Source organism: Alternaria viburni (assembly GCF_023758015.1).
Source record: "Alternaria viburni strain BMP 2772 chromosome Unknown scaffold_2, whole genome shotgun sequence".
NCBI classification, from domain to species: Eukaryota; Fungi; Ascomycota; class Dothideomycetes; order Pleosporales; family Pleosporaceae; genus Alternaria; species Alternaria viburni.
The window spans coordinates 1,246,365-1,271,891 of record NW_026055771.1 but is presented as its reverse complement, the minus strand read 5'-3'; the positions used below and the strand labels follow the sequence as shown (position 1 = coordinate 1,271,891).

The 25,527-nt window shown below is 52.2% G+C and overlaps 9 protein-coding genes across 9 annotated transcripts; 4 read left to right on the top strand and 5 right to left on the bottom strand.

Annotated features, from left to right (window-relative positions):
* Window positions 1–46: 46 nt before the first annotated feature.
* On the top strand, window positions 47–2,781 carry J4E79_001370 (uncharacterized protein; the record flags this gene model as incomplete). The annotated part of the gene is made up of 3 exons (XM_049350280.1): window positions 47–86; window positions 229–374; window positions 454–2,781. The coding sequence occupies 3 exons, from the start codon at window positions 47–49 to the stop codon at window positions 2,779–2,781; spliced, it is 2,514 nt and encodes an 837-aa protein (XP_049215439.1).
* Window positions 2,782–3,255: 474 nt separating this feature from the next.
* Window positions 3,256–6,309, top strand: J4E79_001369 (uncharacterized protein; the record flags this gene model as incomplete). The annotated part of the gene is made up of 9 exons (XM_049350279.1): window positions 3,256–3,402; window positions 3,467–3,644; window positions 3,699–3,884; window positions 3,949–4,042; window positions 4,090–4,119; window positions 4,178–4,338; window positions 4,815–4,975; window positions 5,034–5,381; window positions 5,443–6,309. 9 exons carry the CDS (start codon window positions 3,256–3,258, stop codon window positions 6,307–6,309), a joined length of 2,172 nt encoding a protein of 723 aa, XP_049215438.1.
* Window positions 6,310–6,524: 215 nt separating this feature from the next.
* Window positions 6,525–7,742, bottom strand: J4E79_001368 (uncharacterized protein; the record flags this gene model as incomplete). The annotated part of the gene is made up of 2 exons (XM_049350278.1): window positions 6,525–6,797; window positions 6,849–7,742. 2 exons carry the CDS (start codon window positions 7,740–7,742, stop codon window positions 6,525–6,527), a joined length of 1,167 nt encoding a protein of 388 aa, XP_049215437.1.
* Window positions 7,743–8,703: 961 nt separating this feature from the next.
* XYL1_2 (NAD(P)H-dependent D-xylose reductase (XR)) lies at window positions 8,704–9,550 on the bottom strand (the record flags this gene model as incomplete). The annotated part of the gene is made up of 4 exons (XM_049350277.1): window positions 8,704–9,001; window positions 9,056–9,163; window positions 9,222–9,351; window positions 9,403–9,550. 4 exons carry the CDS (start codon window positions 9,548–9,550, stop codon window positions 8,704–8,706), a joined length of 684 nt encoding a protein of 227 aa, XP_049215436.1.
* Window positions 9,551–12,195: 2,645 nt separating this feature from the next.
* Window positions 12,196–13,463, bottom strand: J4E79_001366 (uncharacterized protein; the record flags this gene model as incomplete). The annotated part of the gene is made up of 2 exons (XM_049350276.1): window positions 12,196–12,764; window positions 12,815–13,463. 2 exons carry the CDS (start codon window positions 13,461–13,463, stop codon window positions 12,196–12,198), a joined length of 1,218 nt encoding a protein of 405 aa, XP_049215435.1.
* A 534-nt stretch (window positions 13,464–13,997) lies between these two features.
* LIA1 (deoxyhypusine hydroxylase) lies at window positions 13,998–15,034 on the top strand (the record flags this gene model as incomplete). The annotated part of the gene is made up of 2 exons (XM_049350275.1): window positions 13,998–14,470; window positions 14,524–15,034. 2 exons carry the CDS (start codon window positions 13,998–14,000, stop codon window positions 15,032–15,034), a joined length of 984 nt encoding a protein of 327 aa, XP_049215434.1.
* Window positions 15,035–15,112: 78 nt separating this feature from the next.
* J4E79_001364 (uncharacterized protein) lies at window positions 15,113–15,588 on the bottom strand (the record flags this gene model as incomplete). The annotated part of the gene is made up of 3 exons (XM_049350274.1): window positions 15,113–15,131; window positions 15,187–15,418; window positions 15,474–15,588. The coding sequence occupies 3 exons, from the start codon at window positions 15,586–15,588 to the stop codon at window positions 15,113–15,115; spliced, it is 366 nt and encodes a 121-aa protein (XP_049215433.1).
* Window positions 15,589–15,947: 359 nt separating this feature from the next.
* On the top strand, window positions 15,948–21,653 carry J4E79_001363 (uncharacterized protein; the record flags this gene model as incomplete). Its single annotated transcript, XM_049350273.1, has 5 exons — window positions 15,948–16,065; window positions 16,135–16,324; window positions 16,374–16,516; window positions 16,563–18,645; window positions 18,698–21,653. 5 exons carry the CDS (start codon window positions 15,948–15,950, stop codon window positions 21,651–21,653), a joined length of 5,490 nt encoding a protein of 1,829 aa, XP_049215432.1.
* Window positions 21,654–24,021: 2,368 nt separating this feature from the next.
* J4E79_001362 (uncharacterized protein) lies at window positions 24,022–25,527 on the bottom strand (the record flags this gene model as incomplete). Its single annotated transcript, XM_049350272.1, has 3 exons — window positions 24,022–24,135; window positions 24,182–25,069; window positions 25,123–25,527. The coding sequence occupies 3 exons, from the start codon at window positions 25,525–25,527 to the stop codon at window positions 24,022–24,024; spliced, it is 1,407 nt and encodes a 468-aa protein (XP_049215431.1).

Here is a 25,527-nt window from a genome sequence, read left to right as displayed (position 1 = left end):
GCGCACGCTCCGGACCGAAGCGCTGTCCCAGGCGCACGTCGCGGTCATGGAGTCCATCAGTCGCATATCGAGCTTGCTGGAGACAGGTATGGCGCCTTTCACATTTTTCATACAGATATGCTGCCCGTTTCTGCTCCCCGATCTGGGCTGCAGGCTTTTTGACCATGTAATTGCTTGGTGCCACCGTCATGCATCCCTCGAACTTCGCTCACTGGTCTCTCTCTGCAGCTCGCGACCTCACCCTCGAAGCCGCCCGCGATGCCAGCAATGTTCGACGAGCGCCGACAAAAGAATTGCCTTCGGGCCAGCTCAAGAAGCTCCTTGACAGCAGATCAGAGCGCGATGTGCTCGAAGGACTGCGAAGAGTCGTCACTGTAGGAAGCCCCGCCACGGTCTCGAGACCAGCCCATTGGACGCTGTGGGACGTGTAGTAACTGACTACAGCCCATCTAGATGTCCTACCGACAGCCGCCTTCGCAAACGTTGCCCTTCTTCTCCCACGTGATCAAGAACGTCGCATCCCCCTCGCTCCAGGTCAAGAAGCTCGTCTACATCTACCTCCTCCAGCATGCCGAACACGAACCAGACACCGCGCTCCTCTCCATCAATACGATACAGAAGTCGCTGACGGACACGAACCCTCAGCTTCGCGCCCTCGCCTTACGCGTCATGTCGAGCATAAGGGTGCCTGTCATTAGCCAGATTGTGAGCTTGGGCATAAAGCGCGGTTCTGGAGACATGTCAGCATATGTCAGGAGGGCAGCAGCTCTAGCAATACCAAAGTGCTACAGGCTGGATCCAAACACCGAGCCGCAGCTACTGGAATACCTTTCGACATTACTGGGCGACAAGCAGTACTTCGTGACGGGCGCAGCTGTATCGTCTTTCTTGGAGCTATGTCCGGAGCGTCTGGATCTTATACATCCGCACTACCGCTCATTGGTACGAAAACTAGTTGATATGGACGAGTGGGGTCAGTTGGCTACACTGCGGCTCATGATGATATATGCAAGGAAGTGCTTCCCGCGCCGGACGAGGAAGGTCAAGAAGGCAGCTGGGGTTACGACAAATAGCAAGCCTACGCAGTCGACGAAAGGCTTTTACGATTCAGAAAGCGATTCAGAAGAAGAGGAAAAGGAACAAGAACAGGACATGGAAGAGATTGCTGTGCTGGATCCGGACCTCGAACTGCTGCTGAAAGGCTGTCAGTCACTTTTGCAGTCTCGGAACGCGGCTGTAGTGATAGCGGTGGCAAGGACGTACTTGTATCTCGGTACCCCAGAGTACCTGACTCAGGCCATTGGCCCGCTGATATCCCTCTTGAGATCTGCGGGAGACATTCAGCACATCGCACTGTACAATATCGTGCAAGTCTGCCTGACGCACCCGGAGCCATTCGTCAAGTACTACACACATTTCTTGGTGCGATCAACCGACGCGCCACATATCTGGCAGCTCAAACTGGAACTACTTACTCTGATATTCCCTCATGCACCTCTGAGACTACAGAGCCTAATCTTGGCTGAGTTGAGCCATTTCTCCCACTCTGGAAGCTTGGATCCAGCATTGGTCAAAGAGTCAGTGCGCGCAATCGGCCGCTGCTCGCAGAGCCCTGCAACAAGCCCACAGACCTCCGCAAGATGTCTGAAGCTGTTGCTAAAGCACATAGGATCGGCCGATACTCATCTGGTAGCCGAATCGCTGGAAGTCATCCGACATCTGATCCAACGAAACCCGAACGCTCACCGAACAACTGTGGTCCGGTTAGCCAAACACCTCGATGCAGCAACGAGCCCCCAGGCACGAGCAAGCATCATATGGCTGGTCGGAGAGTTTGCAGGGATCGACCCAGAAAACAACATCGCCGCTGATGTTTTACGCATCCTTGTCAAAGGCTTCGCGGACGAGGCCGAACCAGCAAAGCTCCAAATCGTATTATTGGCAGCGAAGGTCTATGTGCATCATTTAACTGCAAACCCGCCTCCAGAGCCGAAAGTGGAAGAGCCCAAACCGAGTCCGTCGCTCATGGATGATTTCCAGGAAGACCAAGGCGGCTTTAGGGACGAGCATCTTGAGTCCACCCCACAGAATGCGGAGCCTGAAGAGGAGAAGCCACACATTATTGAAGCCCTATACAACTACGTGCTCCTGCTCGTGAGGTACGACACCTCGTACGATCTCCGCGACCGCGCTCGCGTCTACAAAGCGCTTCTGGCGACACCAACATCGACACAACTCGCGTCGCTCTTACTTCTTGCGCCGAAACCAGTGCCACATATACCCAGCCCGAGTGAAACAAGAAAGGGCTACGTGCTCGGCAGCGCCAGTCTCGTCATCGGCGACGAAGGCGGTGTAGGTGGTTTACGAGGTTACGAAGACCTGCCCCGTTGGGTCAAAGAAGGCGACGAACCGGATCCAGCTCTACGTGACGAGGTCGTCTCAAACTCTTCTTCGACATACGTATCGGCATACGAGACAGCGAAGAACATGTCAGCAGCGGAAAGGTTAGATGCTGCAGCAGGTGGTAGCAGCAGAATGACGCCAGACAGCATGCTGAGTCCACGAAGTCTGAACGGCATGGGCGGAGATTCTAGTATGGGCGGTGCAAGTAAACTACCACAGAAAGAGAAGACGCTGGACGATTGGCTGGCCGAGGAAGAAGAGGAGAGTAGCAGCGAAGAGGAAACTGACGAAGAGGAAGAGACAGAGGAAGAGAGCGAATACGAAACAGACAGTGAAGAGGAGACTGATGATGACGAAAGAGGGAACCTCATCAAGTAGATATGGAGGTACCAAGCGAATTATCACCTGCATGCCTGCTTGACAGTCCACACATTACTTTAGACCTTGTGGCACGGCCGCTACCAAGTATGAAGATGGCTGTGAGCCAAGCATTCTATCAACAAGCGTGTGCAACACAACAGATAGTGATGGATCGTGCGATTGACTTTCTCTGGAGCTGATAGCCGGCAAATAGATCGCGCTAGTTCCGGGGGTTTCCCCAATAAACAGCGGCACACAACTCCGCGCCCCACTGAAGGATCTAGTGCGGGAGCTTTGAATGGGTCGTAGTAACCCATGTGGGCAACTGTATTAGGAGTTCGGCATGTGAGTATGCGGCGCTGTTGTGCTGGCCATTCGTGGCTCGCAGCCTTGAACGAGGGTTTGCATTGCTGTTGACTCATCAGATATATGAGCGGCACATTGTTGTCGAACTGACGCTACCTGATATTTCTCATTTCTTGTCTTATCAATATGAACGGCACAGCTAAGACCCTCCCGTATGCTGTCAATACCCTTCCTTTTTTGGGGAGAGTCATCGCTGTTACTGGAGCCAGCCGCGGACTGGGTCTAGCTGTTAGCAAGTACTTACTAATACGCGGTGCCACTGTATCTATGTGTGTAAGTCAGTTTCCTGCACTAGATGTATGCGGGACGTGAGCTGACTTCGTGTGCCAAACTCTAGGCAACTTCGGTTGACAATCTGTCTAAAGCCACCAAAGAAATTGACGCTGAGCTTCCAGACGCCAAGGACCGGTACTGGACGTGTGTCGTAGATATCGCCAACTTAGACAGTGTTCGGTCTTGGATCGAGGAAACTGTAGCTAAATTCGGAAAGCTTGATGGAGCCGCAAACGTCGCTGGTGAGCTCAATTAGCCTTCTGGATACTATATGTGTTTCTGATTGCGTCGTCTAGCGGTGGAGCAACGCGAGATCTTCCCTATAACCGATCTCGACCCAGAATACTTCGCTAGGCTGCTCAACGTAAACGTTGTTGGCACTTTTCATTGCCTGAAAGAAGAGATGAAGGTCATCAAGGACGGTGGCTCAATCGTTAATGTTGGAAGCATTGCGAGCCACTACGGAACGCCTGGCACGTCAGGTAAAGACCGAGGTTTCCAGATGCATACGAAACATACGCTGACTTTGCATCTCCAACCTTGAAGCATACGTCGCCGCCAAGCACGCGCTCATTGGTCTTACGAAAGTTGCAGCTTTTGAAGGAGCGTCAAGGCGAATCAGGGTCAACGCGCTGTGCCCGTAAGTGACTTGAATGGCTGAAGAAGGCCTGAGCTAACTGTAAGCAGCGGATGCTTTAATACAGAGATGATGACGAAGTGAGTTTTGTTTCTGTACAAATTGATCGTGACACATTCGCTGACTTCCGATACTTAGGCCTTTCAACTCAGCTGCTGGTGAATTCCATCTGAATAAAGACAACATTCCATGTATCTTGAACCGTGAGCTTCCAGAAACATGGGAGATAGCCGGATCGGTCGCTTTCCTGCTGGGCGATGAGGCCGCGCACGTTACAAAAGCGTCATGGTCCATTGATGGTGGGTGGGTCGAGAGTAACTACAGCTCGGGCTGAGAATGTGAGTGGTATGAAAATCATAGAGTTTCAGGTTCAGTGTATCGATGCAGCGTGCGCGGCTGTTGAGCTGTAGAAGTGCACATTGCAGTTTTCCCGAAGTTGCACGGTCGCGGTCGCGTTCTCGGGTTTCGCGTCGTCATCGTGGCTCAAGCGCCAGCCGTAGTTAGCTCAATGCTTATCGCTATCATCCCCTGCCACCTCCATGGCTGCACCTTCTTTCCGACGGGATACGGTCACGTGTATCTGCTCTGATGCTTCCAGCGTCTCCGTCGGAAAACACAGCAATGCGTCTTCGTGCGTATCGTTCCGTGGGATGGCGCCTGGGACTGCATACAAGACTGTCTATATAACCAGTCCCCAGCTATTCAGCAACATGGGGAACACAAGCAACGCCAAACATCATCTTTCCCATCGACCAGTATAGCTGCAGCGAGATAGACACTATCATGCCTCTTCCATACGCAGACGCCGACATTACGCAATTGCAGCGCGATGCGGACGACAATCTGCTCACGTACGGGACCGCATTCCATCCTGAGATCATCACCTCCACCGATGGCATCAACGTGCAGACAGCATCGGGTCACCGAATGATGGACGTAAGTGGCTTCAAGCTCCGGAAAGCCTCAAGTATACACCGCTAATTGTTGCATGTAGTTCACTTCAGGCCAGATGAGCACTCTGATTGGGCATGGCCATCCTGAGGTTGTGAAAGTGATCGCGGATCATGCGCAACATCTCGATCATCTTTTCAGTGGGATGATCAGTCCCCCAGTCATCAATCTTGCAAAACGATTGACTGGCGTTGCGCCGGCTGGGCTCGACAAAGCCTTCTTTCTCAGTACGGGCGGCGAAGCGAACGAAGCCGCAATTCGGCTGGCCAAATTCTACACTGGCAAATGGGAGATCGTCGGTCTGGCTGCCTCATGGCATGGCATGACAGGCGGGTCACTCGGTGCTCAGTATCACGCCGGACGGTCAGGCTACGGTCCCAACATGATTGGGGTAAGTGTATCTGCATCAACTGCATGTCAGACATACACTGACCTCACGCGCCTACAATTAGAACCTAGCGCTGCCGACACCCAACTCCTATCGATCGATCTTCAGACACGCTGATGGTACGCATGATTGGAAGACTGAGTTGGACTACGGTTTCGATCTTGTAGACAAACAGTCCTGCGGCTCACTCGCAGCGGCTATCGTCGAGCCGATCCTATCGAGTGGAGGTATGCTGGAGCTTCCCCCTGGATATCTGAAGGCCTTGAAAGACCACTGTACCGCTCGAGGCATGCTTCTCGTTGTTGATGAAGCACAGACAGCACTTGGCAGAGCTGGCGATATGTTCGCATTCACACACCACCCCGAGGACGAAAGCGTAGTACCGGATATCGTGACACTCAGCAAGACGCTTGGAAATGGCATACCGCTCAGTGCTGTCTTAACTTCGAACCCCATCGCCCAGCATGCCAAAGACAACGGTTTCTTGTTCTACACTACCCATATCAACGATCCACTTCCAGCTGCTGTGGGCGACAAGGTTCTCGAGATCGTCATGAGGGACGAGCTCTGCGCTCGTTCCAAGAGGCTCGGTGTCAAGCTCCAAGCAGGACTCAGGCAATTGCAGACACGCTACGGTTGCATTGGGGACGTCCGTGGTCGCGGTCTGATGGCTGGAATGGAGATTGTTGGCGACAGAAAGACAAAGGTCGGTGCCCCGGAAGTAGGAGCCGCAGTGTCAACAAAGATTGCAGAGATGGGCTTGTGGGCTCAGCTAGCCACGATGGCCTCGTTCGGTGGAGTGTTTCGGATAGCGCCACCCATTACAGTCACGGAGGAGCAAATCGATCTCGCCTTATCAATCATCGAGGAAGCGCTTGCAACAACTCCGGGTACGATGCCACTCTACACTGATATCACCGCGCACTCGTAATGTAGATTGGTTCACATTAAAGAAATCCGTTCCAGCTGGCTATAATATTCAGAACTCATATGGTGTCTAAGTATACAGTATCTTGTTTGGGTACACTCTCTGAGTTGAGTATGGACTCTTCTTGGTGGAGATAGGGTCCCTTAGTGGAGTGTACACCTTCTGTTGGCGATCGGTGGTCATCTTCGCAGGCCATGCTATCTCTTACTTCGAGTACCTCAAGTGTACAAAGAGTCAACGCGTTTTTCGAGTTTCCTCTTGTCGTTCAATTCACTCTCCACCTTGTTCAACCTTGTTTCCGTAGCCGCTTTCGTTGCCTGCTCGACCTGTACCCTTACTTCGGCATCTAACAAGGCCTTTTCGAGACTAGATTTCGACTGCAGAGCTTCGTTGAATGACATGGCCTGCGCATTCAATGCGTCTTGAAGCGCTGATTCTGTCTCTTCTAGGCTCTCAATTTCCTGTCGTATGACGCGCTTCAAGCGGCCACACTGGGGTGGTGGTCAGTTTCGACGAATTCTGCTATCCCGAACGTGACTTACCAACAGTACTGGGTCTTCCTTTTCATCTTCTCCCGCGGTGTCATCGCTTGCAGATCTCTTCCTCTTGGGTCTAGATGCAGTTTCAGATATCGCTGGTACAGCTTCGTACTTTATATTTGGTTCCTGACCATGGGTCTTCGTTTTCGGGAGTGGCCTCGTGGTAACGTTGTCGTCTTGTTGTACCATCTTATCAAGCGCCCGCGTAGAGTCATTCTCAGGTGCTTTGAGTGGCGGGAATACCGAGAGCTCTCGCTTGACAAGTAGCTTCTTCTCTATCTCCTGGTCAAGCTCGATGTTCCACCTGTCAGTCTCGGGTCTCGTGATATCGCAAACAATCGTTGGAAGAGCTAGAAGATCTCGCGTCGGCTTCCTCGACCTTGACGCATTGGCGATCATTGTGCATGCTTTCTTCAAGACTTTCAGGCCGTCATGCGTCATGACAAGTCGGTCAAGACCCGGGGTATTCTGCTCAAGGAAGTAATACAAGACCAGAAATCGTAGTGACTTGAACCAAGGGCCACTACCAATCTTCTCAAGCCAATTGAAGGGTTCATGGTATTCGGTTTCTCGCAGCAGCTCGATCTCCTTCTCTTCTTGCCGAAGGTGTAATTCTATATTAGGGCCATCGCCAAGCCTGAGGCACACCAGGTTGAATACGCCGCTCGCAGGAGACTTGTATGCTCTTGAATACACACGGGCTTGACTAGTATTCTTTTGATTGCCAATAAGCAGCCAAATTCCTTGGTTGCCTTGCTTTTTTCGGCTTGCTGCGTAGAACTTGAGGTTCGTCTTCGTGGCTATAGGGAGGTAGCGGAAATTTGTTCGCCACTCACTGTCTTTGGCGATCGTATCGTGGAACTCTTGCAAACTGTAGCCAAAGCGGTTGTCTGCCATAGCTCGAGTCGCTCTAAATAGCTATTTCGGTAGTAAGAAGTAGAAATATGGGGACTGGTCACCGCGTTTGCGTAGATAGGTGTGGGTGTACTGCCTGCAGTAAAGGTTGTTGAGGCTAGAAGGGTGCGTAGGACGAGGCTGAGTAGTAGTGAGGGGAAACAAATATGTACAATAATGAGCGTGCAGCTGCTAGCGCAGCTAGTAGCAGTCGTAGGTGCGTGTAAGTAGGTAAAGGTGAACTGAGCGAGACAAGTCCACAGGTGGATATGACGGGCGCTTCGACACCTCCAGGGCAGTCAAATCACCACGAGCTCCGATCGACCTCACCTTACACCGCAACCAGGTCTCTTGCACCTGATTTCTACTGCGGTACATCGTCGCGGTAATTATCTCTTCCGCCTAAACCGGCATAGCCAGACCATCTCGGGCCGCCGGGCCAACGAGGGTCCCGTGGTTTCTTATCTTTATTATCTTCCCTACTTCTAGGATCTTGCGCTTTCTTGGGACAGCCTGGACACGGTTTACTTTCGGGGTGCATTCGGTCATCGACGCTGTTACATTGACGCTGTGGGGGGCGATGTTCGGCTCGTGGACATAACGTAAAAGGGTGTATAGAACGGAGCCGCATGTGCCCGCATGAGTATTGTATGCAGTGGCGAAGGCACATTGTCAAGTCTAATATTTAGGAAAGGTATGTATATGAGAAAGCAAGCTCGGTCTCGCGCATTGCTTTAGTATGTCGTGCGCGTGAAGAGCTGGCACCAGTGATTGACAGCGACGTGAATTGGTATGTGGAATGGCAAAAGTTTGACATTTTCGTGCTAGCAAACCGGCGTAAGATAATATTTACAGTAAAGAAGTCGCCAGGGAAGTGAACGACCTTTGGCATCTTCACACGCTTGCACCATCACAGCATCTGCGTCACCGCCTCAGGAAGTTGAGTCTTTCCACGATGGAAAGCTTACGGGCAGTTGACGGTGATGGATGCGGAGCCAGTGGAGAAGTAACCCTCAGTGGCGACGATCTGGTAGTAGTGGCTACCAAGGGTCATGCCCTTGCTGGCCCAGGCGTCAAAGTGAGTCTTCATGTTGACGGATCCGCTCGAACGCTTGTTCTGGCGAACAGACCAGTACTGCTGAAAGGTCCTAGTTCCATCGATGGATGGCTGGTTGGTACGGGTCGACTGGGCGATCTTGTAGGAAGAGCCGTCAGCGGTCAGGGTACCCTTGTTCGAGGCTTGGGAAGATGGGTCGTAGGTTCTTTGTGATGTTAGTGTATGTCTCTCATGCAGTCCGTACAGGGACATTGCTCACCCGAAGTTCTCAACGACGTAGTACTCGACGAGCGGGTTGCGAGTCCAGCCGTAGATGGCAAGGTAGGAGTTGCCGTTGGGGTTGTAGGTACCCGAGTAGGTGATGGTACTGATACATGGTCAGCAAAGGTCTCACATCAAGCATGCAGTTGCTTGGGTTGACATACCGGGCAGATCCAGGGTTCCATCCCTTTCCACCGACGAAGTTGCCACCGCTTCCCCAGTTGACGCTGTAGCTTCCGCCAGCACCGTTGGTGTAGGTGACGCGGGAGCCACCATCAGTCCACCAAGAGTAGACTAGACATATGATCAGCTATGCTCAACATATTGCTTCATGATACGACTTACAGCAGCCGTTGTGAGTTCCCTCAGCGTTGGGAGTGCTCTGGCGGGCAACAAGGTCACTAGCCGAACGAGCAGCTACATCAGTGGCGGGAGCAGCGAAAACGGCAGTGGCCGCAATAGCAGCAGTGACGAGGGAGGTGAAAGAGACCATCTTGAATATGAGTTGCTTGTGGTAGGAAGCGAAGGAGATGTTTGATCGTGGTGGTGATCTACGAGGCGACTCAAGTTGGCTTTATATGCCTTGCTCCACTACACACCGCGGCTTGGTGGTTCAATGGGGTAGCCCCGGGTCTGCTGGCGGAACCAAGACAAACATTCTCGCCATCACTACGGCCGTCCGTCTCTTAGCAGCTAGGATGTAGATCAAGTGCTGCGATAGGAGAAACACCACTATGCCGGGCTTGGCTTCTGGAAAGAAAGGCATGCGAAATGCCGGCGCAGCATCCGCTATGATTGGTCTGTAACTTGAAACAAACGGTTACGGGACAAGACCGGGCGGTCATTAACCTACATGTCAATATCTCCGTGGTGGAGTGGGCTTCGGGTCATGGCGGCGCTACGACTGTCCTGGCGAGCACCCATCCACGTGTGCTCCCAAGGTCTATGGCATGCATATGCCAAGCTCTCCGCCTTTACAATCTTCCTGCGGTTAAAGAACGTCTTGGCGTGAACACCGAACAGTGGAGTTGTGAGTTGGTAATCTATGTGAAGCCGCGTGACACGTGTGGCGCTTCCAAGGCTAGAAGTGGCGGCAGAAGGCGCATCTCTTACACATTGTATGGTGATTGCTCGATATCCAAGAAGCTTAGCAGGCTATGCAGTACTTCAGGCATAGTTCGTGAGGTGTTGGCGATGTTACAGCAACAGATGAAGGACTGCGATATTTTCGTGGGGCGTCCAAGCGCGCCGCCAAGGGACGTTTGCCTGCATCTTGCTTGAGCCGCATACCGCTTGTCTCCTTCTCACCGTCACTGCGCTCATGTTCTGGACCAGCATGATCAGCGAACATGTCGGCAGCAGGAATCCGCAATCGTAGTTACGAGATCGTAATGAGCTGTTCGACCCTTCAGCCCGGCTGCACAAGATCACTGTCCCTGGTCCTTGAGATCTTGCGAATATGGATCGATCTCCTGATTTCATATATACGGCAGGCTTGCCGAACCACTCCCCTTGTTACCAAGAACGTCTAAATGAGTTCTTACATACCATCACATGAGGCTGTCATATCCGTAAAGGACGCATCACCACATCCGCATCACCGCAGCCGCAATTCCCTCTTCACATATACGCTGCGCCCCTTGCGTAATGCGAGGTGACCACAACACGACATTTCCCCGTATCCCGGAGAATAGCAGCCAGTCCTGGGGATCCGGGGAACTTAACGCGCCAATCACGTTTTACCCGCCATATTGTGCGCCATCACGTACGGTAAATGTTTACATAGCCGTCTGTACCCCGGATTCTACAGTCTAGACACCGCACAGCGGGCTTGCTTGCCCAGACTCTTGGTACTGTATAAGGTGTCTTGTCCCGGTGGGTGAAAGGCGAATGCGTGGAAGCTTGGTTGAACCGCCGAGTATGAAGGGGCACGCTGTGCAGGTTGGTACAATGGAGGTCAGATTGAGTGAAACATCACGTGAGCTGGGCTTTGCAAAGAGCCGACAGTCACGAACTGTCCACCCCAGTAGTTGACTTCTTGCTCTCCTTCGAAAATGCCATGACCTGTCACTCTTCAACTAAGGCTCCTACAAGGTCTTGCATTCATGGAAAACTCAAAATCTTGCTTCACCATGACTTCCTGCAGGGTACTCAGAGGCGCTCTGGAAAGGTTCTCACTTCACCTCGACAACGACAAGGACGTAGCAAACTCGAATTCACTGTGACTGAACTGCGTGTATTCTCCAACCTCTGCTACTAATCCGCCTTTCGCTATCACTAACAACACCAACAACCTCCTCAGTCCCCAATCTCCCAGTCAAATCTCCAATTCCAAGCCTACATCTTCACCAAAATCACAATCTAACAACAATGTGCAGACGCAACTTCTACCACCACACCGCATGCGAGCACAAGACACAAGTCTACGACAACCCGTTCACCATGTGCGGCGCAGACCCCGGAAGCAGGTATCGACTACCGTGTCAAAACCCCACCAATTCCATAACCATCTTCTCGGGACACTGCAGGGACTGCATGTTAGATTTGGAGAAGAAGCTCGAAGATCTGAGGATCTGTCAAGAAGCAGGTTGGGTGTGGACCCCGAGGAAGGAGGTTTGATCAAGGACACAAAAGCCGCTCCAGGAGAGGGTGAAGGGGTGTGAGGGGATATGAAGGAGAAGAGGCACCAACTCACGAAATGTGGAGTTATGGCGTCAACAGGGTCGCGATATATCCAGAAGTCAGTATCACAACCAGGCAGAGGAGTGCAATTGTATGACATATCCTTTTTTCAATGATTACTATGTAATTGCTTGGATCAATTTCATCTTCTTCGTTCTGTCACATCAACCACCGCAAGTTAGCTTGCGTTGAGGCATGTGCAAAGTGACGCAATCTGGGGTATTCGTCGTCTCCAGCTCTCTGGCGGAGCCCGACATCAGTCGTTCAGCCAGTCTGACAAAGGAAATAAAAGAAAACTGGGGGTATTGCGCTCATAACCGGGTATATCTAGAAGCAAAAGGCCTCGCACTGAAATCGTATCCATCGTTCATAACCATATCCATCTCGTTCATTACGTAGTTTGTCATCTCTTTCATCCATTCTCGTGTGTTGTGTTTTTCGTTTCGTGTTCGTCGTTCAAAGATCAGGGTCTTCGCCGGTTGATACCTCGGGCTCTGGAAGCCACTCCCTCAACTGCATCATTCTATTCCTCGCGTGAATGATGAAGATGGAGATAGCAAGTGAGTTCCAAACATCACAGCCTTCCTGCATAAAGTCGTACATGGCCAGTAAACGTAGTGAAGGTTGTTCGTTCTTCAAGGTCGGCGGCGCGTAGCTCACAAATGCCACAACGGTGTGCGTTGCAGTGATACCATAGAGGGTCGGGACTTCAGGCACAATAGCATCTCCGCGGGCTGCTGCCTCATCGATCTGTAGAGCGTCGTACCATAGTTCGTGTAGCCGACCAAGCTTCTCGATCATCTTGCGCTCTGCCACGGCCGGGTGTACATGTCTCGAGAAGGTGACGGTTTGGAATAGAGGGAGCTGGGACCAGAGATGCTCGACTCTGCCGTCCTTCATAGCCCATTTTGTGTATGCCTTGACAGCCTTGCCGATCTGGAAGTGGGGAGCGCGCTTCGTCCGCGTCTGCCAGGCGTCGCGAGCGACACCGCCCAGGTCGAACAACTTCTCGAGAGCATGCTGCGCTGGACGCTGTTAGTAAGATCCTCTTAGCAACTACAAGATCGTAACATACCACTGTAATCAGTACCGCAGGCTGGCTTGACGAAGGCCTTGTCGATGTTCTCGGTGAATAGGTCTGCGGGGACAGTCTCGAGATCATTGATCCAGCTAATGGGCATCAGTGGCTCAAATCCGCGCATGCCCAGCTTCTGAAAAAGAAAGACCGCGTCCTCAGACCAACCAGCGTCACGCAGCTCACGGGCTTGTTGATCTTGTCTGTACCGCTCCTGGTCGTGGTTGACCTTCTTTTGTACGACCATGTAGGTGCCGTCATCAACGACCATGGTCTCTTCGTTCGCATCCCATAGGTCGGCCGAAGAGCCATCGTTTTCGTGGTCCCTCGCGAGTGCGATGGGCGAATGCGCGACCAGGGTATCTCCTTCCAGGTCCTTGGACGACATGGCCGAGGCTGGTGGGGAGGGCGGTAGCAGCGTCGCATCGATATCGTAGTGAGTGCTCGGTGGGCTGAGTCCCCGGGTCTTGACGTGCGCTTCGGGACTCATGTCTCGTGTAGGCGGTGGTGTGGTGTGTTTGGACAGAGCAGCGGATCGAGTGGGCAGCGCAGGCACCTTGAAGGCATACGGCTTCTCCCGTCGCTGTTGTGTCTTGCGCGGACTGACATAGTTCCAGAAGCAGTCGGACACTCCGCGAAGAAACGCCATACTAAATGGTAGGTGGAAGCAGTCGAGTCTGGTCGCGTAAAAGAAGTGTCCCCGTCACGTCGTTGTGGGTGTGACGTGTAAGGAGCGTGGTGGGGGTTTGCAGTCGATATGCGAAGTCGCGGTGAAGTGAAGGTGAGGGTGAGGCTGCTCGATTCCCCATGCGGCAGGCCCAGGTATAGTCTTTGTCCCTTTGATGCGCTGTTGGCCTGCTGAGTCTTTCACTCACGGGGAGTAAAGACGGGGCAAAAAGGAGTCATAGCTAGTGAAAGTAAGGTGAACGGAGCGGCTTGTTCCTGCATGGCTCATGCAGCCCTGGACTCGGTCAACTGGTCTGCCACGCTGTCACATTATGTCTAACCGTATCCGACTAGCGTCAACTGCTGTGGATGCAGGTGCGGTGAAGATCTTATCAGATGGAACTTTGACACCCCACCAGATCTCTGCATCCCCGCCAAAAAAGAGTCGAGCCGCTTTCGGAAGACATTTACGTGAAGACCTAAGTTCGCGATTACTTTTCTTTTCCACAGCAGCAAAATGGCAGTCACAGAGCAGGACACCCAAGTTCCTACGCTTCGCAACATCCTCACCTCGGAGTCGGAGCCCCTCGCCCGCCGCTTTCGCGCTCTTTTCTCTCTCAAGCACCTTGCGGGCCTGCAGCCACCCAGTGCGCAGATTGTCCCCGCCATCGAGGCCATTGCCGCCGCTTTCGCATCGCCGTCAGCTCTGCTAAAGCACGAACTCGCCTACTGCCTGGGCCAGTCGGGGCACGATGCTGCCATCGCGCCCTTGAGGGGCGTATTGGAGGATAAAGAGGAGGACTCAATGTGCAGGCACGAGGCTGCCGAGGCACTTGGTGCACTGAGCGACAAGGGCAGTCTTGAGCTGCTAAGGGCATTGAGGGACGACGTTAAAGAGATCGATGTCGTACGGGAGACTTGCGACATTGCTGTGGACCGCATAGAGTGGGACCATGGGCTGCAGAAGGGGCAGGAGAAGTTGAAGAAGAGGTATGCTTATTTCGATTCCTGTGTATTCTACTTTCTTGCTGACTACTACACAGCGACTTCACGTCCATCGACCCCGCGCCACCACTACCACAGAGTACGGAGAAGGCATCGATCCCCGAACTTGAAAAGACACTGCTCGACACCTCCTTGCCCTTGTTCCAGCGCTACCGAGCCATGTTCGCCCTGCGCGATCTTTCCTCGCCGCCGGACCTCCCAACTGCCGTTCCGGCCGTACAGGCGCTCGCTCGCGGATTCACAGACCCATCTGCTCTCTTCCGCCACGAAATCGCCTTTGTCTTTGGGCAGCTGTCACACCCCGCATCCATCCCTAGTCTTACAGAAGCGCTCAGTAACACAAAGGAGGCAAGCATGGTCCGACATGAGGCAGCCGAGGCACTTGGAAGCTTGGGCGATGAAGAGGGTGTCGAGGATACTCTGCGTAAATTCTTGAACGACCCAGAGCAGGTGGTGCGAGACAGTGTGGTCGTAGCACTTGACATGGCAGAGTTTGAGAAGAACGGAGAGATGGAGTACGCCATCGTGCCGCAGGCTGTTGCAGCTTAGCGCAGCCCGAGGGATTGCATGCATACGGCGTTCGGGGTATCTAGAATTCAAAATGGCCACATAGGTAGAATTTCCGCTTCAGTTGTTGGTATTCCATCTGTAAGATAGCAATTAGCATAAGCTCAGCTCTTGACATGGACGATTGAACGTACTTGTGACCGCAGTCGCACTCATAGAAGACAGTACTTCCTTCATCTGCGCTTCGCAGTTGCTGTGTGTAGTATCGCACTTCCTCTCTTCCGCATTTCTCGCATGGATGATTGATGACGCTGCTCGTCTGAACGTCCTCTTCGGATATGGTCTGAACCTCGGATCTCTTTGCGCGCAGCGACGACGGGAAAGCGGTTGGCTTCGAAACTGTGACGACAGTCTTGGACGATGTATCTGCGGTCGGTTAAATCTTCTACTCTTCTGCATGCGCAACATAGACGGCGCATACCTTTACATTGCGCTCCGCATGCCGCGCAGGTCAAGATGACATTTTGCTTGCCGGCAGATCCGTCGAGGAGATTTCCGCAGTCGGTGCAAAAGACAAGACTACCAATAGCCGACATGGTGGGTGATATATCGATTTATCGTCTTGGTGCGGGTGATTGGTGTTGGAGTTGAGGAAAAAAGTTACAGGGAATCGCGACTTCCGCGGCTGCAGCGAAGCTAGGACAGGAATGGCAGGCGGTGAGAACGCGTCTGAATGTCGTGCACCACCACATGCACTCGATGCTCCCGGTGCATCGCATGGCACTTTTACAACAAGTTTGCTACCATCGGTTCTCCAAGCAGCGACTGGCCAGCTACCGGAGCATAGCATGCGCGCACGCACGATGATATAGCCGCATGCCCAACCCGTCCAATCCAAGTCTACCACCACACCTCGACTGCGCCTGTCCGCAAGTGCTCAACATCACAAGCGGCAATGAATGGCGACTGGCATCATGCCAACGGAGGCGCGCTCCCGTTCAGAAGGCCTCCGCCCACAGTGGATGAAGCCCTTCCGTATTCGCCCTTTACCTCCATCATCCCCTTCTCGCCCGGTGCGTCACTCTGCTTCACTTGCGCCCTTTGCCCAAGCGCTTTTCTCTCACCTGGCTAATAACCACCAGAAATCATACCCTTCCCAACCGCCGAGCCTCCTACGCCACCCTCTACCCTAAACCCCGAGCAACAAAAAGCTGCGAAGAAGGCTGTCGGAATCTTGAACGCCGAGATCCAAGGCCAGTCGACCGCCCAGCATCTGCATGATACCCTCAACCAGCTTCGCAACCTCCTACTTCGCGATAGGCTGCCAGAGTAGTGGGTCTACGCTCTTGCCGTACCTGGAAGTCTCTTCTAACACCCACAGTCACTTCAAGCCCATGCCGCAACTACCAACCCCTCCGCCGGACAGTCCCGTCAAGAACACCAACGGAGATACTCGCAGCGCCATCTCTGATCTGAGCCCCTTCGCGCGCAGGCTTTACGACCAGACGGATGTGGCATATACGGGTAGGCCTCTTTGTCACTTTCCCGGTGCAACCACTAACAAGGACAGCACCGAATGTCAAAGCACCCGAACAGCCTCGATCAGAGTCGGCACCTTCCCGAAAAGCTGAACCTCCACGACTGCCGCGCCCAGCGCCCACACCGCCCCAGGCCACCTCCAACGGCCATGCCTTCACGCAAAACATAGATTTACCCTTCTCGTCAAGCGCTCTTTCATCGGCTCCCAGCAGCACACCAGTGCGGCCTCCTGGTCCGGCCGTTATGATAAAGCCAAAAGCGGTTCCACGCGCAGACTACAAGTACATCGACAACATCGAGATTGGAAGCTTGTCACAAAGGAAGGAGGACAACAGAGCCGAGAGCGGCGTTGCAGTCTTGAGACCCCACGAACGAGAGATCGCTGACGGGAAGATTGAGATTCTCAACTCTCTAGTCGCCAGTCTGAGCGAAGACAAAGATGATCTTGACGGCTCACTGCACTTCACCAGAATCCCGACTCCTGACGGCGAGTTCAACGTTCTCAAACCCCGCTCAATGGAGGCTCTTTCAGAGAAGATGTCCGGTGTTGTTAGTCTCGGTCGCTTCAATGCGCTTCCTGTGGACCTTGCTATGGAGATACAATCACTACTACACCCCGCTGTCGTGTGTGCAACTAAGAATGGGCTCTTTCCACGGGATGAGACTACCCCGGAGCTTACCGAGAGCATTACAACAGCTAAGTTCGCGCTCAAGTCATCCAAGCTCCTGCTGGAAACCATGATCGAGGGTCGTGACGACTATCGGATGCGACGAGAGGACATTATCGATTCCATTGTTGATCTCACGAAGCTAATTAAGAATGCCTGCATTGTGCCTGTCGTTCAATCTCGGCGGTCTGGGGAAGCACAAGACCTTTTCACTGCAGCATCGGCTCATAGGTCAGATCTACAGATGGTGCTGCGACTGTGTGGAGCAGTCCTTACCCGCTTTGCTACGTTGATGGGCAAATACAATCTGCCGGACCGGGCACTCAATACTTTGGAGTATCTGACGTTGGAACTGCTCGTTGAGCAGAATAGCGAGAACGAGAAGGATTCGGTGTTTAGCATCAAGAAGTTCGAGCATTTCCGCCAGAAAGTCATGGATGTTCTTGCCCAGATTTTCGCTCGATACCCAAGCCAACGACAGTCGATTCTAAATGGCATCCTGGGCAACCTGGAAAAGCTACCCGACAAAAAAGCGAGCGCGAGGCAATTCTTGTCGGCTCGTGAAGTCCCGATTATGACGATATCTGCACTTTTCATGCGATTTGTCCAAGTGGTCGCAACAAATCCCAGCACTCGTCTTGCGTCGCAAGGCGAAGACGCGACTGTTAGCATGATTGAAGACGATGTCAGCGATTACGAGCCTGGCCAAGCACCCTCGAAAGCCCCAAAGAGAGGCGCCGGCCGGGCGCCGGCAGTGATTGCTCAAGACTTGACGGTGGAAGCTACCAGCACGGCAATGTATATTGTAACCCAACTGTGCGACAAAGCCTCGAATACTTCCAAATCAGGCGACAAGCCATTCCGCAACCTTCTGGACTTATTCATCGACGATTTCTGTAACGTCCTTGGTTCTCCCCAGTGGCCGGCTGCTGTCATACTTTTGCAGAGCCTCTTGGTTCGTATGGTCAACATACTCAAGGACGACTCAGCAAATAAACACTCTGTGGTCGACAAAGACATGGCACTCACAACAATGGCGAGGATCGGTTGTGGCGTGATTGATTTCAGAGACCAACTCAAGAAGATGAAGCAAAGGCTGGACATTTCGCAGTCGGATTTGTCGTCAAGACTAGATCGTCTTGTGAATGACGCGATGAGTGAAGACGTCAAAGAGAGGGTCAATGATGTGGATCTGCTAGCTTTCGATGGCCCGTACCGCATGGTTCTCGAATCACTGGTCGATTATCTCGATTTACGCCCCTCCCAGGAAGACCCGCATCTGCAGGCAGCGACTGGCTGTCATATCAGCTCGTGGCTGGCAGCTGTCGTCAAGACCTTTCCAACAGTTCCAGAAGGAAATACAGATCACAGGCCGCAAGCAATACAAACTGTTCAGCAATGTCTGGAAAGCATGATTGCAGACCCCAAGTGGCTCGGTCAGAAGTAGTAAGTTTTCCAGCTTGTTCAGGCTCGTTCCCCAGCTGACGGTGCTTGATAGCAAATTCCAATCGGTGTCAGATGATCAGAGCAAACTCGCCGCGGGCGTCATCACTTTACAAAGCCAGGTGTGCAGGTACCTTTCGCAGATCGTCAACTATATGCAGGCATACGCCCGGGACAAGAGCTCTTCGAAGCTTCGGACGAGAGGAACAGCAGGATTGCAACAACTGCTGGACAAAGATCCTCGGGTCATCTCCGAAGGACATGTCATCAACATGATCCCATCGCTTAGAGACAGTTCACCGATGGTCCGAGAGGCGACGCTTTCGCTCCTGTCGAACTGCTTGGCCAAAGAACCATCTCTCGAGCGCCATGTGCTGCCACAAATTCTGGAAATGACTACAGATCCCTCAAACGGCCCCAAGAAGAAGGCCATCAAGCTACTCAAAGAGATCTATCTCCGCTCCACTTCAAATGAGAATAGGCTCAAGATTGCCGCTCCTCTACTCCTTCCTTCGCAGGATAATGAGAGTGCAATTTCCGAGCTGGGTCGCAACGTCCTCGAGGAGATATGGTTGACGGCAGCTAATAACAATGTCAAGACCGATGAGAGTATACACAGGCTCAATCGTGCTCAACGAGCAGCCTTCATGGTAGAACTCTTGGACTCTATCGAGCATAGCGCTGCACATTTGGAAGCTTTCGAGAAGTTTTTCGCTCATTGTCTGTCACCTGAAGCGAAGGGTCCGGCTTCTAACCGAAAGATTTGCGCACAGCTAGTTGTCGACTTGGTAGACGAAGCCATTGCTCCCGGAAGCGGTACGGATATCAAGTCTCAAGCTCGTGTTATGAACACCCTTAGTGTTTTCGCGAAGATCGAACCGACCCTGTTCACGCTCGACCATCTGCGGCATCTGAAGCTATACATCAAAACCATCGCCACCATGGATGACGTGGCCCTTGTGCGGCCAACGGTCGTTATCTTTCGGCATGTGTTGCCAACACTTCCCCCACTTCAGCATGCTTTCGCAGAAGAAATTCGAGCAAGTCTTCAGCGCAACGTTCCTAAGCTGGCTAAATGTGCATCCATGGGATGGCGTACAAGTAGAGAAACTCTTCTTGACGTCATTCACTGCTTGTGGGCTATCAGCGAGATGCCGGGCATGGATACTGACAAGATTTTTGCCACAGTCTGCTCTGTCATATGCAACCTTAGGCCACTTTTGGACTTAACCAAAGAGCAGGCAGCCCAGAAGGCTGATACCATCATGTCCTATCTAATTCTGATTGGTGCTTTTGGTCAAGTTTGCAGCCTGGATCAACAGGTCGAATCGTTCAACAACAAGCTCCGCGCGTCCCTTAACAAGCACGACGGAAAAGAATCTCTGAAGAAGCACCTGGAGCCGATGTTGAACCAGAAGAATCCACCTCCCCCATCTCTATTCCTATTAGACACGGTCCGACCTTTCACCATGCAGATTTGGGAGCCGAAGATTCGCGAGCAAGCCCTGCAGAGTATGGGTGGCATATGCCAGCAGTCGCCAGAGCACTTCATGCGCAGTGAAGTGGAGAAGGTGGTCAAGCTTGTCTTTGTTAACGAAGGAAACGACACCCTGAAGCACATCGCACTGTTATTCTTCAGGCAATTCTTCACTGTCGCGGAGCGGCGCTCGGAAACTGGTGCCCAAATTGCAACCGGCAAAGGAGCTGCTAATGGCTCCGCGCGCTTGGAAACGTCTTTTACGGCTACCGGAAACGACCATGCCACGCTGCATCTGGCGCAGAAGTTCTTAGAATATTTCGTGAAAGCTGCGTTGGAGAACAAAAATGAGTCTGCCGTCGTTGCCACAGATATCATCGCTAGCATCAGTCGCCAAGGTCTTGTTCATCCAAAGGAGTGTGGTGCTGCGCTCGTCGCTCTTGCGACCTCGCCTTGGTCAAGCCTGGCTCGAGTTGCAGCCGACGAACATAGACGCATTCACGAGAAGCAAGAGTCGTATCTGGAAAAGGAGTACATGCAGGCCATCCACATGGCTTTCAAGTATCAACTAAACATGTTCGCTGATCCTCATGGCATGGTCGAAGCTACACACACTCCGAAGCTCGCGAAGTTGTTTGAGGCATTGAAGACGGGCAAGAAAGCCAGTCTCAAAAAGTTCATCAATAACTTTTGCAAACAAGTGGACTTCGACCTTTCAAAGCTGGATATGAGTGGCACTATACCAGAGGCTGTCTTGTACGCGCGCTTCTGTCTGGAGAATCTGGCTTTGCTCGACTTCCCTCACCTGGAAGAGCTTGCTGTGTTCCTTCATGCAGTTGAAGCGATGGTCCTGAACACCACAGGGCCCGCTATAGGGGTTATCATCGCGGATGAACTTCCAAAGCAAGACGCGAATTCAGTGCAAGCTCAGCCTCAAGATATGTTCCAACAACAAATGTTGGAAGCTAGTGGTGCAAACGGATTTCCATCAATGCTACCAGCGCCAATTCCGACAGCACCTCAACCTGCTACTCCAACAATCAACAACGACAGACTTCGTCAGATTACCACAGCTTGTATGATCCTGCAGATGGTGTGGGAAACTCGCACCTTTGTTCGAAAATGCTACTCCATGAAGAGTAACGCGCCCATTCCGCAAAAAGATTACATCAAGCCTGCGCATCGTAATAACCTCGTCACTGGCAAGGAAATTTGGGAACGCTTCGAAACGATCATGCGCGCTCTAGATAGCCGCGAGAGCATGGTGAAACAATGTTATGACTTTGCAGATTTACTGGATGTTGATCGCGAGACCTTCATTGACGCCGAAGGAGACGATGCACTTGCTGCAGGGTATGAAACGCCAACCGAGACTGGCGAAGACGGTACGCCATTCCCTACCAGTGGTCGTGGCAGGAAGAGGAAGAGCAATGTCAGCTTAGGCAACACACCGAAGAAGGCAAGGGGCAGGCCTGCTGGATCCAAGAAGAAGAGGAATTCTCGCACACCGGATGGCGATGGCGACTCAGACTAGCAGCCCTGATCGGACAGCCACCGATTGCCTGCGAGAACATACATTTGATACGGCGGAACCAATACTCCATCATCTCAACAAGCATATCAGCATCGTCGACTATGCCACGCGCATCGGACACTTCCTTTTTTACAAAATCATTTCAGCATGCTTTCGGCGTTCAACGGAAAAGGCATATCATCGATACCCACCAGCATATGGTACATGGACAGAGTGTATCTGGCGTTTCTCATTTCGTGGCATCACAAGCTTAATAGCTTGGACGGCGATCTTCAGCATGTCATCATCGAAGCTATCCGAATCTAGAAAAATATATTATCAAAAACTCCTATCGAGCTCTCGTGAAACGGCCCACATGCGATGAAAGAAACTTCGTGACGATGAAATGACTTTTGTTCTATATGCGATTTTGACAAATTGTGTCTCCCACTAATTGTAGATCCATCCCGTGGTGGTGTCCTGCTTTTTTGTTGTCCTGTTCCTACACATGCAACTCGCGCGTTGACATCTTGTGATGTCTTCATTGCGTCTCCTCCGTGCTTTTAGCATGCAACAAGCACTTTTGTCTCCCCGGTGATACACCTGTTCCCCACGATATGATTGTCATAAATATGCTCCACCTCTACCTCCTTTCCACCTCGCCCAGTGACAGACAAATCTTCGTCTGCGTCCCCCTCTTCCTTATCCAGATTCGCAGCATCCGTGCCCTTATCCAGAGACAACGCATGTGATGAACCCACACGATGCTTCTTATCTTTTGCGTCCATCTCATGAGAAGACAAAGGAGAACCGGAGTCGCTGCTATATCGCCGTCCGTCATTATCCACATCTTTCATGCGCACTACATCTGCACTGTGCTCGTCCTCGGATCTTGTAGAAGCACTGCTGAATTCCGCTCCCGGCCCCGCGTCGAGAGTCGCCGCATGAGCTATCACAGAGTCGGCCTCCGGAAAGACGTCGGAAGATGGGTAATGCGAGGAGATGGCATCAGCCTCGGTGGAAACAGATTGGACAGGGTCAGTCGCTAGAGACCGCAAGCGCGAATGCGAGCCGTTGAGAGACGTTTCCGGAAACGACAGTGGTGGATGCGATTGAAGGCTTTGAAGGCGAAGCGCGCCGCTAGACGCTTCTTCTCGGATTTGTTTGCGCTCGTGGTAGGTAAGACCGGGTAAGAAGTCTGAGACGTCGATTACGCGGACGTCTGTTGGTCCTCCCTTTGGTATTTGTTAACGGCGCGTGTAGGAGGTAGAAGCTGACTGTGATACGTACGATGTCCATACTGTCTAGATTGGGCTTTTGCTCGCGTTTATCGCAAAGTACTGTCCGTTTTAGTCTTAAAATGACGCGATTGAATGCCATTGTGTGAGTTCGAAGACGCGTGGCTTGGTGGGCTTCGGAGACGTGTGATTTGATGCGCGATATCTCGTTGGATCTCGAAAAAAAATATAGTATATGCAGCGATTCTACAAAGGCGGCGGCGTTTGGAACAATTGGGTGAGAAAAGAGTTTACAGTAACGCGACAGAGGCCAGGAAATAGTCCAAAAGCGGTAGGATCGCGATAGTTCGCGTAGGAAGATGCTCGATAGATGCTAGTGAGTAAATACTAGATACGCGCGAGCGAAGGACTGAGAGTGTGGCACCAAGTCTGCCTTCTTCAGGCGTTGTCGTGGCGCTGGGCCATCCCTTACGAATTCGCCCTCATTGTTCCGATGCTGACATTCCTTTGCTTTCGTTGGGGATGTAAAAGCGGGAGTGGGCGCCGCGGAATGTAAGGAGCTGGGCGAGCTTGAAAGCTCGTGCGTCTCAAACACGTGAACAAAGAACGAATATGTGAATTGTAAGCAGAAAGCCTTACGGCGAGAAGCGTCGCAGTTGGAAAAAGGTAACTAGATGAGACTGCGATCATTAAGCTGGTTATTAGTATTAGGCTTAGTAGTACTGTACGGTTTTGCGAACTCTACATCAATGTCTGCTGGAGGTGGATCAGGTCTTTGAGGCCAACAATTTTCACTTGCTAGGAGACGTTCATTTCTACACGTTTCATAGCACTAGGAAGGCGCTAGTGGGCACCCAAACATCTGTGGCATTCGACACAAACCCGGGAGGCATTTTCATACGATCGGATGCGATATATGCTAACAACAATCTAGCAGCATCAAGAGGTACTTTATTAAGCCTGAAGTTACTGAAATTGGGTCGACAATGTTACACACGTTTAAGGATCGCCGACGGCGTGTGACCTGAAGTTGAGCAGTCTTCATTGCGTAGGATATTTCTGGTCTGTACTAGAATACCATTGATCATCTCTCGCAAGGAGATCAAGCCTTCAACATGTTGGTAATGCTTGACTTCTCCGTGTCAAGTCATCTATTTCGGGTAGTCCTTGACGTGGTAACTCTTGAGCTTGACGAACTGATCGAAGCCGAACTTGCTCAGCGTCTGGCCTCGCCCAGAGTCCTTCCACCCAACCCACGCCAGATCCTGGGTCGGTTAGTAAAGTGTCGTGTGTAGTCCTAGAATAACTTACTGGTGCGGGGTAGTCGCATCGGTTTACGAAGACTGTGCCAGCCTCGACGTCATCGGCAAGCTCATGACCCTTGTTCACATCTTTGGTCCATATGCTAGCCGTCAGTCCGAATTGGCTGTCGTTCATCAATTTGATTGCTTCTGCGTCATTCTTCACCTTCATGACCGGGATGACAGGACCGAAAGTTTCCTCTGTCATTACGGTCATGTCATGCGTGACATTCGTCAAGAGTGTCGGAGCCACATAGTTGCCATCTGCAGGTGGGTTCTTGAAACTGGCGTTGTCTGGGGTAGCGTCCTTGGCACCCTTCTCCAGAGCATCCTTAACGTGCGACTGGATAGTCTCTGCTGATCGCTTTGAGACTACTGGGCCAACATGTGTGCTCTTGTCGAATGGATCGCCAAGCTTGTATCCGCTGAGTACGTCTTGAAGCGCTGATACGAATTCATCATGTATCTTTTCATCGACATATACCCTCTCAACACTGCAGCAACTCTGGCCAGAGTTGAAGACAGCGCCGTCTACAAGTTCTTCCGCGGCCCATTTGACGTCAACATCGGAGCGTACATATGCAGGATCTTTGCCTCCAAGCTCAAGACCCACTCGTAGCGGTACGCGGTCATTTGCAGCCTGCTGAACCGCAAGACCATTGGCCACCGATCCAGTGAAGCAAACCAGCTGGATCTTGGGCGAGCGTGCGATCGACTCAATCTGGACGATGGAGCCGCTGTGGAAGATTTGAAGCACACCATCAGGCAATCCGGCTTCCTTGAAAATCTCCTGGATCTGCTCGGCACTGGTAGGCGTTTGTGGGGATGGCTTCAGGATGACCGAGTTGCCGGCGAGCAGGGCAGGTACTAGCGAGTTGATGAGGGTCAGATACGGGTACTGCAGGTATGTCAGCATGTGCCGACCAAAAATAGCTTATGGCCTGCACGCACGTTCCATGGAAACAAGATCAAGACGGGCCCAAGCGGGACTTTCTTGATGTAGCGCTTGAAACCTTTCTCCGCCTCGCCTGGAGTATCTTGAAGTGTCTCGTCACTAATCTTTAGTAGATATTCGCCGCGCATCACCGCTGTAGTAACTTCTTTGGCAGTGTACGCGATAGGACGGCCCATCTGCTCAGTGATCTCCTTGCCCAGCACATCCTGGCGGTCATTGAGCAATTTCAGAGCTTTCTTGACAATCTCTTTCCTTTCAGCGAGCGATGTGCGTCGATAGGACTCGAACGCAGTGGCGGCTGTTTCAGGCAAAGATTGGAGGTCTGCATCTGAAAGGCCATTGCGCGTGACAACTGGCTTGTTCGTAATGGGAGAGATGGTCGTGATCTTCTCCAGCGACAT